This window comes from Lactuca sativa, chromosome 5 (assembly GCF_002870075.4).
Source record: "Lactuca sativa cultivar Salinas chromosome 5, Lsat_Salinas_v11, whole genome shotgun sequence".
NCBI lineage: Eukaryota > Viridiplantae > Streptophyta > Magnoliopsida > Asterales > Asteraceae > Lactuca > Lactuca sativa.
Window position 1 is genome coordinate 214853726 of NC_056627.2, and position 18235 is coordinate 214871960.

General features: G+C 36.4%; 1 protein-coding gene across 1 annotated transcript; it reads left to right on the plus strand.

Annotated features, from left to right (window-relative positions):
- The first annotated feature begins 5860 nt into the window (after positions 1-5860).
- On the plus strand, positions 5861-7018 carry LOC111913841 (F-box/kelch-repeat protein At3g06240). The gene has a single exon (XM_023909551.1). The coding sequence runs from the start codon at positions 5861-5863 to the stop codon at positions 7016-7018; it is 1158 nt and encodes a 385-aa protein (XP_023765319.1).
- The last annotated feature ends 11217 nt before the right edge of the window (positions 7019-18235 follow it).

Below are 18235 nucleotides of genomic sequence, written 5' to 3' on the forward strand. Positions count from 1 at the left end.
AGTTGCCGAGTTGAGGGACCGGAGGGTCCAACTAAGTTGTGGGACCAGAGGGTCCCACTGAGACACATTGACCGGAGGGTCTTATCTGAGTATAGCCATGAGAGGCTAATGAGATATGTGTGGTATTTTGGGGAACTCACTAAGCTTTATGCTTACCGTATTATGTGTTATGTGTTTTAGGTACTTCTCAGGATCACGGGAAGGCGCCGACTTGATTGTACACACGTCATAGATTTGAGTCATGTTTGAGAGGATCTTGGATTTGTTATATATTCAGTTTTTGGGATATGTGTTGGATGATTTGATACTATAACACTTTTTGAGATGTTTGAATTGAGAAAATGTGTTTTAAAATTTGAAAAAAATTGGTTTGAAAATTTACATTGTAATATGGTCTTATGTCCAACTGCCTCGGAAACCCCCCGGGGTCTTCCATGCAAGTATCACAAAGACAACTAGCATACCAAATACCACACAATCAACTAGCATACTGCATATATAACTATTTTCCATGGGAACCCCCGCATGGTCTTCATATAATACATAATGTATCGATACCACATTCGCAACAATCATCACAACTAGATACATGGGCCGACCTTGGTGCCTTAGACCCATTGGTATGGTGAGAAGACTCACCTCTCGAATGCTGAACTGATAAGCTAAAGTCTGATATATCCCACATGCTGGTCCTTCTCAACTGCCCATAATCATCAGGTGATTAACTTGACACAATCCCATAAATACCCTCAGGTCAACCCTAGTCAAGGTCAAGGTTAAGGTCAATAGTCTATGTTGACCTCAACTCGTCGAGTACAATTAGCCACTCGTCAAGTTCCTGGCATAACTCGTCAACTCGCCGAGTCATTGGAGTGACTCGTTGAGTTCCTTAATGTTTGCGGCCGCAAACTCTCAACCGCAAACTCCTGACCACAAACCCATCCAGTTGAAAACCACTTGGCTGACTCGTCGAGTTGATTATAGGACTCAGCGAGTTCCTTTAGTCGTTCTCGTTTCGGTCCTTTACAGTGGAAACCAAAGCTCCAAATCACAAATCCAACCACTTATGGTGTAGTTACCACATAAAGTTGCAAACTTTACATGTTATGCAAAGCATCCAAGGCTAGAAACACTTAATAAAAGCTTGACAAGGGACTTAGAGCATGAAGGGGGGACAATACTTGATAAAGTTGGCAACTTTAAGTCCCTAAAGGCCTTGAGATATCCAGATCTAAAGCCATATGCTCATAACAAGCTCAAATCCAAGGATGAACCCAAACCATGCTAATAATGGCCATAAACTTCCATAGAAGGAAATCTAAGCAATGAAAAGCCAAGGTTTCGACTTTATACCTCAAAGTAGCTGCAACACTGGAGGAAATCCTGGATCTACTGTCTTCCATCCAATACAACCTCTTCAAGCTTCAAGTTCCTTCTAAAAGAGCACCAATAATCACTCTCCAAGCTCACACACACTTAAATAGAGGGAGGGCACGAACTAAGGTTTCTCTGGACAAAGGGGGAAATAGGGGAGGCTGCAAATGAGACATAAGTCCTTTAAATAGGGTACCAATCCCTAAAATTTAGGGTTTCCTCTACAGCGCCTACTCGCTGAGTTGGGGCCTTCTGACTAGTCGAGTAGGGTCGAAATCCCGCGATCCTTTAAATGAATCTGCTCACCGAGTTGGGGCTTCCAACTCGCCAAGTCCTGGCACCAAAACCCTAAAAACTTGCATCCATTAAGCAATTATGTGATGAACCTGCCTCTTTGTTCGGTACAATCACGTAGACAACAATACTTGGCACAACCGTTTGATTTGATGCTTCCATTCTTAAAACGCTACTACGAAATCCTTGCGTTTTGCTACTGAAACTCAACCTAAACTAATTGAAGATGTTAGCAATTTTTTCAAGTCACTATCACACGAAATTAGATACAAAAGCCAATTAAGGAAATGAAGAACCCTAGGAACGGGAGGAGCAGAGAGAAGCATAACCTGATAGGGGACTGGAAGAGAGAGAAAGTGATAGGTGGAGATTGTGGAGACCCAAAAGGGGACCGGAGCATACTAAGATGAGAGACCCGCGAGTGAATCTTACTTGAAATACGAGGGATGAAGGTGAAGGAGATGATTACTTTTATTGGAGACGAAGGTGAAGGAGTGAATCTTGCTATGGAATTCCTGATTTCTTGCTATGGAATTCGAAACTGATTGTCGATAATTTGGTATATCAATTCAAATATCAATGCATAACTATTAAAGCTGAAGCAGGAGGGCATTTGGGGAAATTCACTTTGGTATTTTAAGCAGAAAAAATCGATTGGGGAGGGCTTACAGAATGCAACGTGGCAAAAATCTACTTATTTATTAGATTAGGAGATACACACACACACACACACACACACATATATATATATATATATATATATATATATATATATATATATATATATAAATGTTCACATATATACATATACATATTCACATATACATTTGTGTACATAAATACATACACAACATATATATGGGGTTGTAAACGAATTGAATAAACACGAACAAGGGTTTGTTCATGTTTTCTTAAGTTAATCGAACAAACGAACGAATATGAACGGTTAAACGAACGATTTTTATTCTTCATGTTCGTTTTTTAACAAATTACATTGTTCATGTTTGTTTCTTTAAGTTCGTGAACATGCTAAACGAATATAAACGAACGGAGATAAACAAACACAACTGAACATATATGAAAATAAACAACATACAACATAGTAATGTAATAAAAAAAATAATTGAATGTTTATGAAAATAAACAAACTTAAACGAAAGAACATAAACAAAAGCTAACGAGCACAAATGAATGAACAAGACCATTGTTCATTTGTTTAACTAAACAAACGAGAATATGTGTTTCGTTCATTTAATAAAAGAACACAAAGAAACTTCATGCCGAACGATTTGTTGAAAGTTCGGTTCGTTTATAGATCTATATGTATATGTATGTGTTTATAATAAACATAATTATAATAATATTAATAAACATAATAATAATAATAATAATAATAATAATAATAATAATAATAATAATAAATAGGAAAAATGACACAAATGCCCTATAACGTTTTAGAGTTGGTCGATTCAAACCTTAAAGTTATTTCGTTGCTTTATAGTTGCTTTATAGGGGAACAAAATCATTAGTAACCTATATTTTTAGTCACATTCATCTATTTTAGTAGGTTTCAATGCCACATCTACAAGATTTGTCCCATCAGCCATGACATGTCACTAATTAACTGTTAAAATTAACAAGTCCTATTTTTGCAAAAGAAAAAAAAAAACCAATGTTGAAATTATCAAAGAGAATTAAAAACTTCCCAAACAAGAATTACGTTGGTTTCCATTTCAGACATTTTTGGACTAACCTCTTTTTTTGGAAACAAGAACATATATCATCTTCTCCAAATCTCTCTTCTGGGCAAACACTTCGATTATCGTCGTCGTCATCGACAAACAAATCTCGTTAGATCAATCCTTCAAATTTGTGTTTCTTGTATCGTGTTTCGATTTTGTTGATGTTCATTTTAGGTTGTTTGATTTTCTTGATGTTCATTTTAGGCATTAGTTTTCATAAAAAAAGTATACATTTGGTTTGATTTTGTTGAAATTTATTTTAGGCTCCCGATTTTGTGTTCATATTTTCTTCCATATCTCAATTTTGGGTTTCTGATTTTTGTGTTCAAATCTTTAATTTCACCTCTCAGTGTCTTGTTAAATTTAGGAGATGTTGGTTATGTAAAATTTGATTTTCAAATCTTCTTTTAGATTTTAATATCAGGTTTTAGATCTTCTTACAATCTTAATTTTGGGTTTCCGTTATATATAGTATGTGTAGAAGTTGTCTTTCATATTATTTTCCAGATCTTAATTTTGGATTTTTTTTTTAATTTTTGTTATGCATCTGACTAAATTTTTTTGTTGAAGAACCCGGTGTTCTTAATCTTATATTGTTCTTGTATTCTTCATGTTCATCATGTTATTTTTACATTTTTTTAAAGATTCAAATAGCTATGTGTTTTTATTCGGCTTTAAAGATTTGCGGTTATTATTTGAAGCATTAAAGATTTGGCCTTCTAAGCTTTTCTTTTCGTTTTGGTTTGTTCACAATGGTGGTAGGGGAAGGTTATGGGTGGTGGACGATGATGGTGGTATGGGAAAGGTGATGAGTGGTGAACATGTGAGCGATAAAGATAGTGATGGTCTAACCTTCTTCTTATCATTATTTAGAACAAAAGAACAAATGAATCCTTAAAGATTTTGGACCAAAGTGCCACCTGGCACACCACATATTCATGATGTGACACTGAAACCTGCTAAAATAGGCCCCGATTACTAAAAAGACAGGTTGCATCTGATCTTATGCCCCTATAAAGATACAAAATAACTTTAGGGTATGAATCGACCAACCCTATATAAACATTGTTAGGTATTCATGTCGTTTCCAATATTATATAATAATAATTAATTAATTAAAATCTTATATATATATATATATATATATATATATATATATATATACAATTACAAATAAACTAACAATTATAAATACAATAATAATAATAGAAATACAACTAAAAATCTATTCTAATAAATGAATTTTTTTTTGCCACATGTCATATTCTCATTCAATTTGTCAAATGTCATTTTGTGGTTATTTTGAATTAATTTTTTTTTTCCATATGTCATTTTATGAGTTTTTCTATTTTATTAAATTCAACATAATATTTTATAGTAATACTTATAATAAATGTAATAATAAATGAATATCAATTTCATTAATAAACTTACATTTTAATTTCAAATTTCCCAAATTAAAGTTCATTAGTTTCTGTGTTTATTTATTTAAATTTAAAAGATAAAAAAGCTTTCAATTATAATAATTTATTATTTTTCTTATTTTCTTATAAATTCAAAGTTTTTAAATATTTTGACCTTTATATTTAACTTTTTTTTAATTAATTAATATAATACATTGGTTTTACAACTAATATTATAAATAATCTAGAGAATACATGGGGAAATGAAAACGTTTACTAAGGATGTCATACAAAATTTTAAAAAATCTATTCTTTTCCCAATTTCATAAGTATTATGTAGCAAATTATCTATAGAATAACTACAATAATTTAAAAAATCTTGTTTTTTTTTTCCTATTTCTGAAGTATTTTATAGAAAATTATCTACAAAATAACTATAGATCACGAAATATATGAGGTTTTTCAAACTTATGTATTCGGTAACAAATTACTTAAGGGATGCCCAAGGAAAAGTTTTCTTGGCTATTTTGTGGGAAATCCATTATTAAATTAGGGCAATGTTTTTTAGGCTGCGATTTGTCACTATTCCGTATGTATTTTTCTAGGAAAAAATTTCCTATAACTACCCAATTTTCTAATAGCGCTTAGTGAAATCAAAATAGCACTCTCCACCAAAACCCCCTCTCTATATAATGGAAAAGGTCGTATTTTGAACATGCCCATTTACAATTATTAATCAACGATCTTTAGTATTTTTGTATATACGATTAATTAATCTTTTGAACAAACAAAAACGAATAATATAATTGTTAAGTTGTATAAAATAAAATAGATAAATATGTTTTATTTTAAGATGTGGATACATTTATTTCATGTTTTAATCACAAAACCGAAAGTTATGAAAAATCTTCAACTGTTTCCTTGATTCCAGGTCAAAAGAACTGCAACGAAATCCAATTCTGTTTAAACCAAAGGAAATTTTGTTTAAGAAAATTATAAATAATAACATCCTCCCTAACCCTTCTTCTTGGTTCAAGACAGACAAACATGGCGGAGCACCACCCTTCCCCTCCTAACATCATCACGGAGCTGCCACACGACGTAATCTTCTACAACATATTACCACGGCTGCCGGTAAAATACGCAACAAGTTTAAGATGTGTTTCAAAACAATGGAACTCCTTCCTAAACACCCGTCTTTTTACCAACATGCACCTCGACCACCATCAAAACCACCACAAGCTTCTCTTATTCTCCGATGCGAAACCATGCACGCACTTCCGCAGTGTCCACTGTGAAGCACTTGAGGATGGTTTCTCCGACAGCCGCTCTTTGCCATTTGTAGCCAGTAGTTCTAAAAACATAACGATTTTAGGATCTTGTAATGGACTGGTTTGCGTAGGCGTAACCAAGGAGGGGAGAGAAGATGAGTATTACTCTTTTATGATGTTATGGAATCCTTTAACAGGTGAATATAAGAGAATGTGTGGTGATTATTCAGACGCGAAGTGTTACAAGGTCACCGGAAGTGCGTCGGAGTTGTACTACAAAGCATCTGCTGATGACTACATGGTTTTACGTGTAACCGAGGATGGAGATGCTTACATATATTCGTTGAAAGCTGATTCATGGAGAAAGTTGTATTGCATGGGGGATTTAACACGTAAAAGAACCAAACTTGTTTGGGGTGCGAGTATTCTACACAATGGAAACATCTATTTCATAGATGAGGGTGTCAGAAGAATTAGAAGTCGATTATCGTTTTCAGTTATAAAGTTCAACACAAAGAAGGAAAAGTTCACAGTGATGGAAACTCCTCGTTTTGGAGATGTAACGACTGACTTTTTGAACTCCATGGTTCTTGAAAAAGAAGGAAAGCTTCACTTGTGTGTGACGTATAAACGAAATTCTACAGATCAGTTGGGTGGAAAGTTATGGAGGATGGATGGAGATGTATTTCGGAGGAGGAAGGTGGTGAGGTATCGGATACCAGGAAAGTTTTATTATTTGAAACCGCTGCATTTGATGAAGAATGGGAATTGGGTCACAGTTTGTCGATCAGGATGCCATGTGAACGAACTCGATCCGGGTAGGGATTTTGAAAAGAGTTCGTATGCAACAACAAAAAAGGATTATAAAATTGATTTCCGAAAAAAAGGGATATACATCGAGACTTTGGTGTCGCCCAATGGAAAGATGAAGTAACACAGTTACACAGCCCTACTTTGGTGTTCTTGGTTTTTGTTGATTTCATTTAATTTCTTATTTGATGTTATCGTGACTTTGCATTGGTTTTTTTTAGATTTCTTTGATTGATGACAATTTCGTCTTCTGTTCATCACTCTAGGAAACTTACTAGATATTTGGTCTGCAACACACATGGGTAAACTGATATGTATATAGAGTCTTTCAATGGATGATATGCGTATGCCTACACATATATAATTAAACAAGTAGATGCCTGATGATGAATATTTGGATACGATATTATAGTAGTTGTATATGGCTAATTCTCAACAAATCAACTTCTTCACACTAAGTCGATCTCTTTATCCCCAATTTCTCTGTGTGTCGATTTTGCAAACCTAATTCCAATTACAGGTAATTACTTGATTTTGATTTTGATTTTCAAGGGTCTATGATTATTGGTCAATTTATTATGTTGATTATTGATTGATTTATATAAAATAAGAATTGTCACATTTTTTTTAACCCGAAAATATAAAAAGAATTTTGATCATATCTTAAGGAATGTAATATGCTATTTAATTGTTTGGAATTCCAAGTATTAGTACTGGGAAGCAAATTTGGATTTGGTTTTTTCTTTATTATTTTGTAAAATTTTAGCCTAACTTTAAACAAGCATAAATATCTCATACGATCTCGGATCGAATTGATATTTTTACGAGATTGTTGCCTTCTATCTTGGCTTCATTTAAGGATCTAAATACAGCTTAATTGGTTAAGAATTCACCGACTTACATAGCTTTACACATGTGTTGTTAGAGTTTTTTTTTATTTATTTTTATTTTTTATTTTATTATTTTATTTTATTTTATTATTTTATTTTTTGTAATATTTTAGTCTCACTTTGAACAACCATAAATTCTTTATATGATCTCGGAACAAGCTGATTTGTTTCCCTGATTTTAGTTCTATTTCTTTGCTTCATTTAGGATCAAAAAAACAGCTTAATTGGTTAAGGATTCTCTGACTTACATAACTTTCAACATGGGTTGTTATAGTTGATTTATTTATTTATTTATTTATTTTTTTTGTAAAATTTTAGCTCCACTTTGAACAACCAAAAATTCCTCATATAATCTAGGGTATTGTGCAACCATGCAAAGTTGAAATCTCATTTCATGAAGCTAAGATGCTAGAATTGGACATTGGGATATTTTTAGCCATGCAAAGGCTTAAAACCTTCGATTTTATGGGTTAGGACTTTAATATTATGATATCTTGTGTATTGGATAATAATTTCTGAAGTGACTAAATCATTTGGACAAAGAGTTGGGATTAGGCCAGTATACAGGGCATACTCCTGTGTACGCTAAGCGTATTGGCTGCGAACCCATTTATGCATCAATCGTGTACGAAGGGTGTACGAGCCTGGTACGTCGAGCATACGCTAGTCTGGGCCGAAGGAATTATGGGTTTGGGTTTTTGGGCTATGTTTTGTATAGGCTTGGCCCCTTAACTCCCATGGATAATTTTTGTATTTTAGGCTTTTCTAGATTGGGCTATTTGGGCTTTGGGTGCCATTTAGGAATTGGGCCTTTAGAGAGCAAATGGATTGGGCCAAGTAGGGAAAAGGGTAAATTGGTCCTTTACCTTGGATGTTAGACAAGTGAACTAGACTATTCATTTTGGATTAAGTCCTAATTATTAATTGGGTATTATTGATGATGTTAGTGCGGGGATTTTCCAGACCAACAGACCGAGATTTTGTTTGAGGGATTTAGTAGTTTGAGGTGAGTTTCCTCACCTCTTTTAGCGGCTCGAAGGCACCAATGTCGGCCCATGGTTTTTTATGTTTAGGATGCTAGTTATCTGCGTGACTCTTGCATGTGATGTGTGTTTATATGTTTACCGGGAAGGGCCCAAAGCCGGGCGGGACACGATGACTATCCCGTATGCTATTTATCTTTGTGATTATTGCATGTGTTTATATGGTTATATGTTTATCTTTTCATATGTATACCGGATGGAGTTAGATGTCAGGCGGGGCCTGATGACTGACAGATGTGTTTACCGAGCGGTGCTCGATGCTGGACGGGGCACATTACATGTTTGATATGTACGATATATGGTATTTTGTGGAACTCACTAAGCTTTGTGCTTACGGTTTTTAGTTTATATTTCAAGTACTTCTGGTTCGAAGGGGAAGAACCTGCGATGATTGCAGTGCACTCACCACATAGTTCCATATTTTTATATTACTCTGATGTACTTGGATGTTATTCATACACTTTGATTCACCATGGTTTCTATGATGTTGTTTGGATAATGGTCTTATTAATTTAAAAATCAAAATTTCTAGTCTTAATTATTGGGACGTTACAAGTTGGTATCAAAGCCTTAGTTTGAGGGATTCGGACATACTCTTGGGTGTGTCTAAACTCAAACTGAGGGTTTGGTAGAATTTTTCAATATAATTTTTTTATAAAAAGGGTTTTCTGTTAAAAGAAAAACGGTGTGGTGCATGCAGTTGACCAAGCTCCAGTAATTTTTCCCAAAATACTCATACATGTTTATGTTATGCTTTGAATTGTGAATCTTTGAATCACATGCTAGATTAGGGTTAAGGATCTGCTCAGGATTGCATGATATAATGGTAGGAGAGATGCCTTTATATGCCAGTTGTATGAGCTTGTAGACTTGAATGATAGTACTGATCAGTCAGTGATAGAATGACATGTTAGGGTTATGCTTGTTCTGATTACTCAATGCTCGATTGGTGCTTGCTTTGTGCTTTTTTTGGAGCTCCCATTAGCTTAAACTAACTAGTAAGCAAATATACTAAGTTACATATTGTTGAGACTAAATAGTTTTAGAAGGTTAGGTTTTAACTCTATTGCACATCTATTGTTTAAGTCAAACCATTGTAGTGTGAGACATTTCATTCGAAGAATTATCTAGTGTCGGTGGTATGTAATTGTATTAGTGAGCTAGTTAGAGGAGGTTAAGTTGTGTTTCTTCTACAGCTGATGGCGGAGAGTAGTGTGGTGTTTGCCCTGGTAAAGCCTAGGAAGAGATTTAGTGTGGGGAGCCTTGTCTTTTTGAGGATTATATGTATGGATAGGAAGTAACTTGGATGATTCAAGGCGATCCTTGAGGAAAGTACGGATAGATGTGGAATGTATTATGGGCCCGTACTACTTGAAGCAGATGATCCGTACTCGAGTCAAGGAGAGCCATGATGAAACTAGGGAGCTAGTAGAGTGTGAGACTCCTCGATATTATTTATACGTGTTCTGATGGTTTGTATGGTCTATTTTCAGTATGGTGACTCTTCGAGGCAGACTGGTTAGTGGTTCTGGTCCTGGTGAGGGTTTAAGCTCTTTTGCGACTTTGAGTCAGTATGGTATATTTTTCTGGGGGCCTGAGAAGCAGGAAAATTTTGAGACTTTAAGACAGAGATCATGTGAGGTGTTGATTCTGACCCTGCCTGAGGTTGTTGAGGATTTTCACTATAAATTAAATGACATTTAGTAGCACATAAAAAGTCCCACTAAAAACCCAAAAAGTGCCACTAAAGACCCCCCTGGCAATCAGCGGCACAAAAAAAAGTGTCACTAAAAGAGCTGCCACTAAAGACCTTTAGTGACACTTTTTGATTGTGTCGCTGCAGACTAATTTGGTTTTAGTGGCACTTTTTGATTATACCACTAAAGAACTTGTAGGTTTTAGTGTTACTACTTTTATGCCACTATTTAACTACAAAAATAATTAATCTTTTTCATGCTTTTAGTGACATTTTTTAACATAAAAAGTTATATTAATAAATTAAATCCATTTTTTAATTTTAAATGAAATATAAAACAATAATATGACAATTAAGATAATAAATGTAAAACACAACATCTTTACTTTAATTCAAACTTTTCCTATAACAATATTCTCAATAACTAAAACACAAATGTCTTGAAAAAATAATAAGTCTAAATCGTACTAGTACTCAAAACATAATGTTCCTAACTTCAAGATCATCAACATTCCAAAAATCAAACGGATTGAGAGATTTTGTAGCAACTCCATGTGATTGTGCTCCATCCTGAACCAAACAAATATAGAAAAAAATTAATAATAATAATAATTATAACTGATATTTGTAGGTTGTGCATGCTTATTGGAATCAAAGAAGCTAAAAGAAAAAAAAAATAAGAAAATGAGAATTAGGCTTATTAAAATCATTATATTAGCCAAAACATGTAAAAATCTAACATAAAAGAAACATGTTGGTCCTTAGTTAGACTTTTAATAGATGCATCACTCACAGATCAGATCATAGTCTTCTCCATATTTTATATTACCATGTTCTAAAAAGTCTTGAAACAAATATATAATGGATCATAAAATGAAATAGGCTATGAAAACAAGATTTCATTGGCTCCTCTTTTGTTTTAACATAACTCTTTCCTCTTCCATTTATTCATAATACAATACCTAATACATCATGAAAGTATACAAGAGAAATATAGGTTATGATAGATTCAGAAACAACTCAACTGTTCCAAACATATACACAAACAAATATAAGAATCAACATAGACCCTAGAACACGTATCATATCACTACTTAGAACAAAACCCACATACATAAAAATTAAATCAATCTTTAAAGATAATCACATGACGTTTTTTTTACATAAATCTAAGGTGTTGTTTGTTTTTTCTGAGGCAAAATGTCTGCAGTCTACGGACCACATCTGTAGACCTCTGTAGTAGAAGAGGTGGACCAAATGTCTGCAGTCTGAAAAAATAAGACTGTTTGTTTTATTAACATCTGCGGGCTACTAAAATAAACTGAAATCTAAATAAACTGATTTTTTTTAAACTTGAAAGTGATTTTTTAATATTTTTATGACTTGGTTATAAATAATTAACGAATTTATATCAACTTTTATGTATTATTGTATAAAAAATAAAAATAAAAATAAAAATGGTATGAATTAATGTATATATTTGATAAAAACCAACTTTGGTTGCAAAGTTATAACTAAACATTATAATTAGTAATCAAAGAATTTGATACATAAATAGATGGAAATAAACTTCAATTTTTTTTAATTAAATCCATTAAAAACGTATCATACATATTTTCTCGATAAATTGACGCTACTGTATTAAATAATGTTTTACAAAATTTGGCAAAAAATATAAGAATATATTACGATTTTTTTTCATATTTATATAAAAAACTTCAACGATTATTATTGTAATAAAATTTTATTTATAAATTTGTCAAAAATATCATGTTTGTATCGTCGAGCGTTTTTTTTTTAAGTTTTGTAATTTTTTTTCAAATTGTTTATTATTAATAAAGTTGGAAAAAATATAAATTAAAAAAAACTAAAAAAAATAAAGATATATATGTTTTATTAGGCTAGAAGATCTCTGAAGATGTTAGAAGACTATGGTTCACATCTGCGCCAAGAAGAGGGCGCGCATACATTTTTAGCTCTGCGGTCTTCAAAAAAACAAACTGTCTGCGAAGGCTAATGTCTGCGCGTGGTCTGCGCGTCGTAGACAGAAGAGGTCACGCAGATCTGAAGACAAAAAACAAACACCACCTAAGTGATTTAAGGTAATCAAAGTGATGTAGGGATATGAGAAACAAACCTGTGAGTATTTGTTCAAAAATTAAAGACAACAACAATAAGAACCGCATCGATCTTGGAAGTGAGATCTTAGTCATCTTTCTATCTCTCTTGTCCATCATCTTTGTTTTCCTCCTCATTCGTTCCTTCCTTTCTCTATATAGCTTTCCTGAACAAAACGAAAAAGAAAGTGTTTTTAGATTGTGATAAGACCTTGTTTGAGAGGGTCAATCTCCACAGAAAAAAAAACATAGAGAAGGAGATAGTTTTTGGGACAATTTTCAACGTATTCATTCTCCAAAACCTTAGAAACATTAAATACTAAAATAAAAATGGCACATGGCTGCCAAAAATCAAGGAACTAAACTATTGTGCTGAGACTTATTCCTAACGGAAAACAACTAGTTGGTCCTAAAAATATGCATGACCAATTCATGCACACGTGAATTAAGTTGTTGGGGATTTTCTTCTGCTTGTTCAACAAGTACCCGTTAGTCATTAAAGCGGATGGGCCTTCGTATCATCCTCTTGGGTCGTCCATGGGTCATACCCGTATCAATTCCCCCCTTGTTGACAGGGACCTTGTCCGCAAGGTCTGAAACAGTAGTGAGATCTATAGAGTCCTTGTCTTCCCAAGTAGCTTCTGTAATGTCCCGGTCCTTCCATTTAACAAGAACTTGATCAGTAGATTTCCCTCCTGAGCGCATGGTTCGGTGATCCAAGATAGCTTCTGGTTGTATGACTGGCATGTCCTCAACAAAAGTTGTGGGTAATGGTAAGGAGGATGGTTGCGAGGTGCCATGGCAAGGGCGTAACAGGGAAATATGAAAGACTGGATGGACTTTTGATCCTGGTGGAAGTTCTAGTCGATATGCTACTTTTCCAACATGTTCCAGCACCTTGAAGGGACCAAAATAGCGTTTGCACAACTTGTTGGATTCCCGTTTTTTGACTGAGATTTGGCGGTAGACGCGTAACTTGAGATGCACCAGGTCACCGGTTTGGAATTCCTTGTCTGGACGGTGTTTATTAGCTTGATCTGTCATTCTTTGTCTGGTTTGTTGCAATGTATCCTTGAGCTGTGAGATTAGTTGTTGGTGCATGGTCAAGGTAGAGTCGATTGATTCCACTTTTGAACTACCCATTGTATAATGAGGGAATGCTGGAGGTGGTCTTCCATAAAGAGCTTGGAAAGGTGTCATTTGGATTGCACTATGGTAGCTGGTATTATACCAGTACTCAGCTAGATAAATGTACTTACTCCAATGGATCGGTTCATCACTTGCAAAGCAACGGAGGTACGTTTCTAAACAGCGGTTGACGACTTCCGTTTGACCGTCAGTTTTTGGATGGTAGGCACTGGAATGCAGGAGTTTTGTCCCTACTTTGTTAAAGAGCTCTTTCCAAAATTGACTGAGAAAGATCGGGTCACGGTCCGACAAGATTGTTTTTGGAATTCCATGCAAGCGGTAGATTTGTTGTAAGAATAGTGTCGCTAATGATGCAGCAGTCGAGTGGGAGGGAAGGGTGATAAAATGGGAGAATTTTGTGAGACGATCAACTATGACCCATATTGAGGTTTTTCCATTTGATGGGGGTAAGTGTGTAATAAAATCCATTGATATCTCCTCCCATACTTGATTGGGAATTGGTAATGCTTGCAAGAGCCCATACGGTTGTTGGGTGGAATACTTGGTTTGTTGACACGTGATGCACTCTTTAATGAATTTTGTGACCTCCTTTTTTAGATGGGGCCAAAAGAAAGATGCATTTATCTGATGGATGGTGGCTGTGATACCTGAGTGACCCCCCATAGTGTAAGAGTGAAATTCTTCTAGAAGCTTGAGTCGGGGAGATGGAATGAGGGGAATAAATAATCTATCTTTGTAAAAGATGAGACCATTGTGGAGCTGATATCCAAGTAATTTACCTGGGTTTGATGAAACTCTTTGGTGCCAGTCACGTCCTTCCGGTGTTTTGGTGTAGTAATCCTGTAGTTCTTGTACCCAAGGAAAAGTAGGGAACGATATGGTCATTAGTATGGCTTCTGTTTTACGACTAAGAGCATCTGCAACACGATTTTCCTTGCCCGGATTGTAGAAGACTTCGAAATCATACCCTAAGAGCTTAGCGGCCCATTTGTGTTGATCCGGTGTTTGTATCACTTGAGTAAGTAGATGCTTTAAACTGCGCTGATCTGTGAATACCCTAAAACGGTGGCCCAACAAGTATTGACGCCATTATTTTATGGCTTCGGTAATGGCATAGAGCTCTCTTACGTAGGTGGAGGCGGCTTGCATACATGGACACAACTTCTTGCTGAAAAAAGCAATGGGTTTCTCTACTTGGGATAATACAGCTCCAATGCCGGTGCCGGAGACGTCTGTGGTGACGTCAAAAACAACTTCAAAGTTTGGTAGTGCAAGGATTGGAAGTGTGAGCATGGCATTTTTGAGGTTCTCGAATCCAGTGGTGGCTTGAGGTGTCCATTGAAGGGTTGGGTGGCGAAGGAGATCTGTGTGGGGCAGCCAGTTGGGCATAGTTACGTACAAAGCGGCGATAGTAGCCCGTCAAGCCCAAAAACCCTCGTAAGCCTGTCATCGATGTGGGTTTGGGCCAGTCACTTATTGCTTTGAGTTTTTCTGGATCTGTGGCCATGCCTTTTTTGTGATATCACATGCCCTAGGTATTGTACCTCATGAACTGCAAAGATACATTTTGATAACTTGGGAAAATACTGATGTTTGGATAGTGTTTCAAAGACCATGCGTAGGTGCTCATAATGTTGTTCACGAGAACTGCTGTAGATTAAAATATCATCGAAGAAAACGAGAACAAACCGGCGTAACACGTCTCTGAAGATGTCGTTCATGGCAGCCTGGAAGGAGGAGGGTGCGTTAGATAAGCCAAACGGCATGACTCTAAACTCGTAATGTCCATCGACGGTACGGAAAGTTGTTTTATGAGTGTCATCATTGTGAACCCGTATTTGGTGGTAACCTGCACGTAAGTCAAGCTTCGAAAAGATGAAAGCATTGTGGAGTTCGTCTAGGAGTTCATTGACTGTCGGGATAGGAAAACGATCACGTATAGTGATGGCGTTTAGGGCTCTGTAATCGACACAAAACCTCCATATACCGTCTTTATTCTTGACCAATAGGACCGGTGATGAGAATAGGCTAGTGCTCGGGTGAATCAGTCCCTCTTGTAACATATTGGTTATGAGTTCCGTCATAATTTTCTTTTGGAAATGAGGGTAACGGTAGGGTCGTACATTGACGGGTGCAGCATTGGGAAGAAGGGGTATATGGTGATCATGTGGACGATTTGGTGGTAAGTGGGAAGGTTGTTCGAAAATATGATGGAATTCACTCAATAATTGTTGAAGAATAGGATCAGTGATTGTTGGTTTTGACGTTTGGATGTTATCTATGGGTTTTGGATCAAACAGTAACGCATGCATGGAGACGACAGAGTGTTTTTGTATGAGATAGTGTAGGGTACTAGCTGTAGCTGGGCTAACTAGAGGTTCTCCTGTTAAGGTGAATTGTTCTTGCCCTTGTGTAAATGTAAGTTGGGGTATGGAGAAATCAGCTGTGATTGGTCCAAGGGAACTGAGCCATTGCACACCTAAAACGATGTCTGCTCCTTCAATAGGTAGGACAAAAAAGGGAATCGTGAATTGGGCTGTTTTGAGGTGGAGACAAACCTCAAGGCAATACCCATGGCAGTGAATATGTGAGCCGTTACCGATCATGACAGAGAAGGTGGGAATGGGTGTGGTGATAAGTTTAAGGAAATTGGCAATACGTGGTTGCACAATGTTATGGGTGCTGCCACAATCTACCAAAACTGTAATTGGATGACCATCAACATATCCCGTGATTCGAAGTGTTTTGGGGGACGCTGATCCGAGGAGTGCTGCCGGTGATAACGACAGGAACTGAGGAGTGATTTCTGTGTTGTACAGGTCCGTGACTGGTACTGTGTCGTCAGACTGGAACAACGGTTTTTCTGGTGATTCATGGGGTTCAGTTTGTATGTCATCATTATCGACGATAATCATGAACTGGGGTGGGTTGCATTTATGACCCGGATGATATTTTTCTGGGCAACGGAAACATAGACCTGCTGCTCTTCTTTGTTGCATGGCATCAGGGGATAAGCGAGTGAAAGGCAACGTTTGGTTTGGTTTGGTCGGTGTTGGTGTTGGTAAGAGACCGGCGGTTGTGGGGGTGTTTGTGGTAGCGATTGTGGTTACCGGACGAGGTGATGTAGTAGCTGGTGTGAAGGTTCGAGGTGCGGGTGTGTAACGGTTTCGAAGACGTAAATCGTTGTTTTTATCTTCGATCAATTTGGCTAGGCCGATGGCTTCGGTAATGGTGTTGGGTCGGAGTATGGCAAGTTCTTGGCTAATGTCTGTTCTTAACCCTGATAGAAAACAATTCAGCAGCGCATCCGATGGCAAGCCGATGATACAATTACTAAGCCGCTCAAACTCAGTTTGGTAAGCTGTGACAGTCGTGGTCTGGTGAAGCTTAAATAAGGCTGCTTGATGGTTTTCATAGGTTGATGGGCCAAAACGGATGGTTAAGGCTGTTGTGAAGGCATCCCAGGTAGTAAGGAGGTTGTTATTGTAAAGATACTTGTACAAGCTAAGAGCATCCCCCGAGAGATAGAATGCAACCATAGTGAGGCGTTCTGTGGGCTGGATTTCGTAAAATGCAAAGTACTGATCAGCTTGAAATAACCAGTCGAGTGGGTTGGATCCGTTAAAAGAGGGAAGAGTGAGTTTTGGTGGTCTTAGTTGCCTGTCGTTGGAATTGTGTTTGAATTCTGGTTTGGGAAAGGAGGATCAGGATGGTTTGTTTTCTGGCTTGATGAGGGTGGCAAGGAGAGTGTTTGTTTGTTCATATTGGGTTGTCAGCTGCTTCATGATGATATCAAGTTGTGACTGAGTGGTGGTTTGGTGGGCATGGGAGGAATTTACTAACTGTGAGATATTTTCAACCATGGATGCCATGGAAGCTTTAATGGATGGTGGTTTGTCGACTGCAAACATTGAAGAGGCGGACTCAGGTTTTGGAGGCATGGTTGAGGTGGATCAATGAAAGCACCAAATTGATAAGACCTTGTTTGAGAGGGTCAATCTCCACAGAAAAAAAACAGAGAGGAGGAGACAGTTTTTGGGACAATTTTCAACGTATTCATTCTCCAAAACCTTAGAAACATTAAATACTAAAATAAAAATGGCACATGGCTGCCAAAAATCAAGGAACTAAACTATTGTGCTGAGACTTATTCCTAACGGAAAACAACTAGTGGGTCCTAAAAATATGAATGACCAACTCATGCACACGTGAATTAAGTTGCTGGGGATTTTCTTTTGCTTGTTCAACAAGTACCCGTTAGTCATTAAAGCGGATGGGCCTTCGTATCATCCTCTTGGGTCGTCCATGGGTCGTACCCGTATCAGATTGCTACAAAACTTTTAATTTCGAAAATGGAATGAATTAATCAATGAATAGAAAAAAAATACCATTTGGTGATTCCTTTTTCCCAAGAGAGATAAGCAATTTTTAAGTTCACATCTATTA

Coding starts and splice junctions, on each gene's coding strand:
- LOC111913841 (XM_023909551.1), top strand. CDS start 5,861: ATGGCGGAGCACCACCCTTCCCCTCCTAACATCATCACGGAGCTGCCA.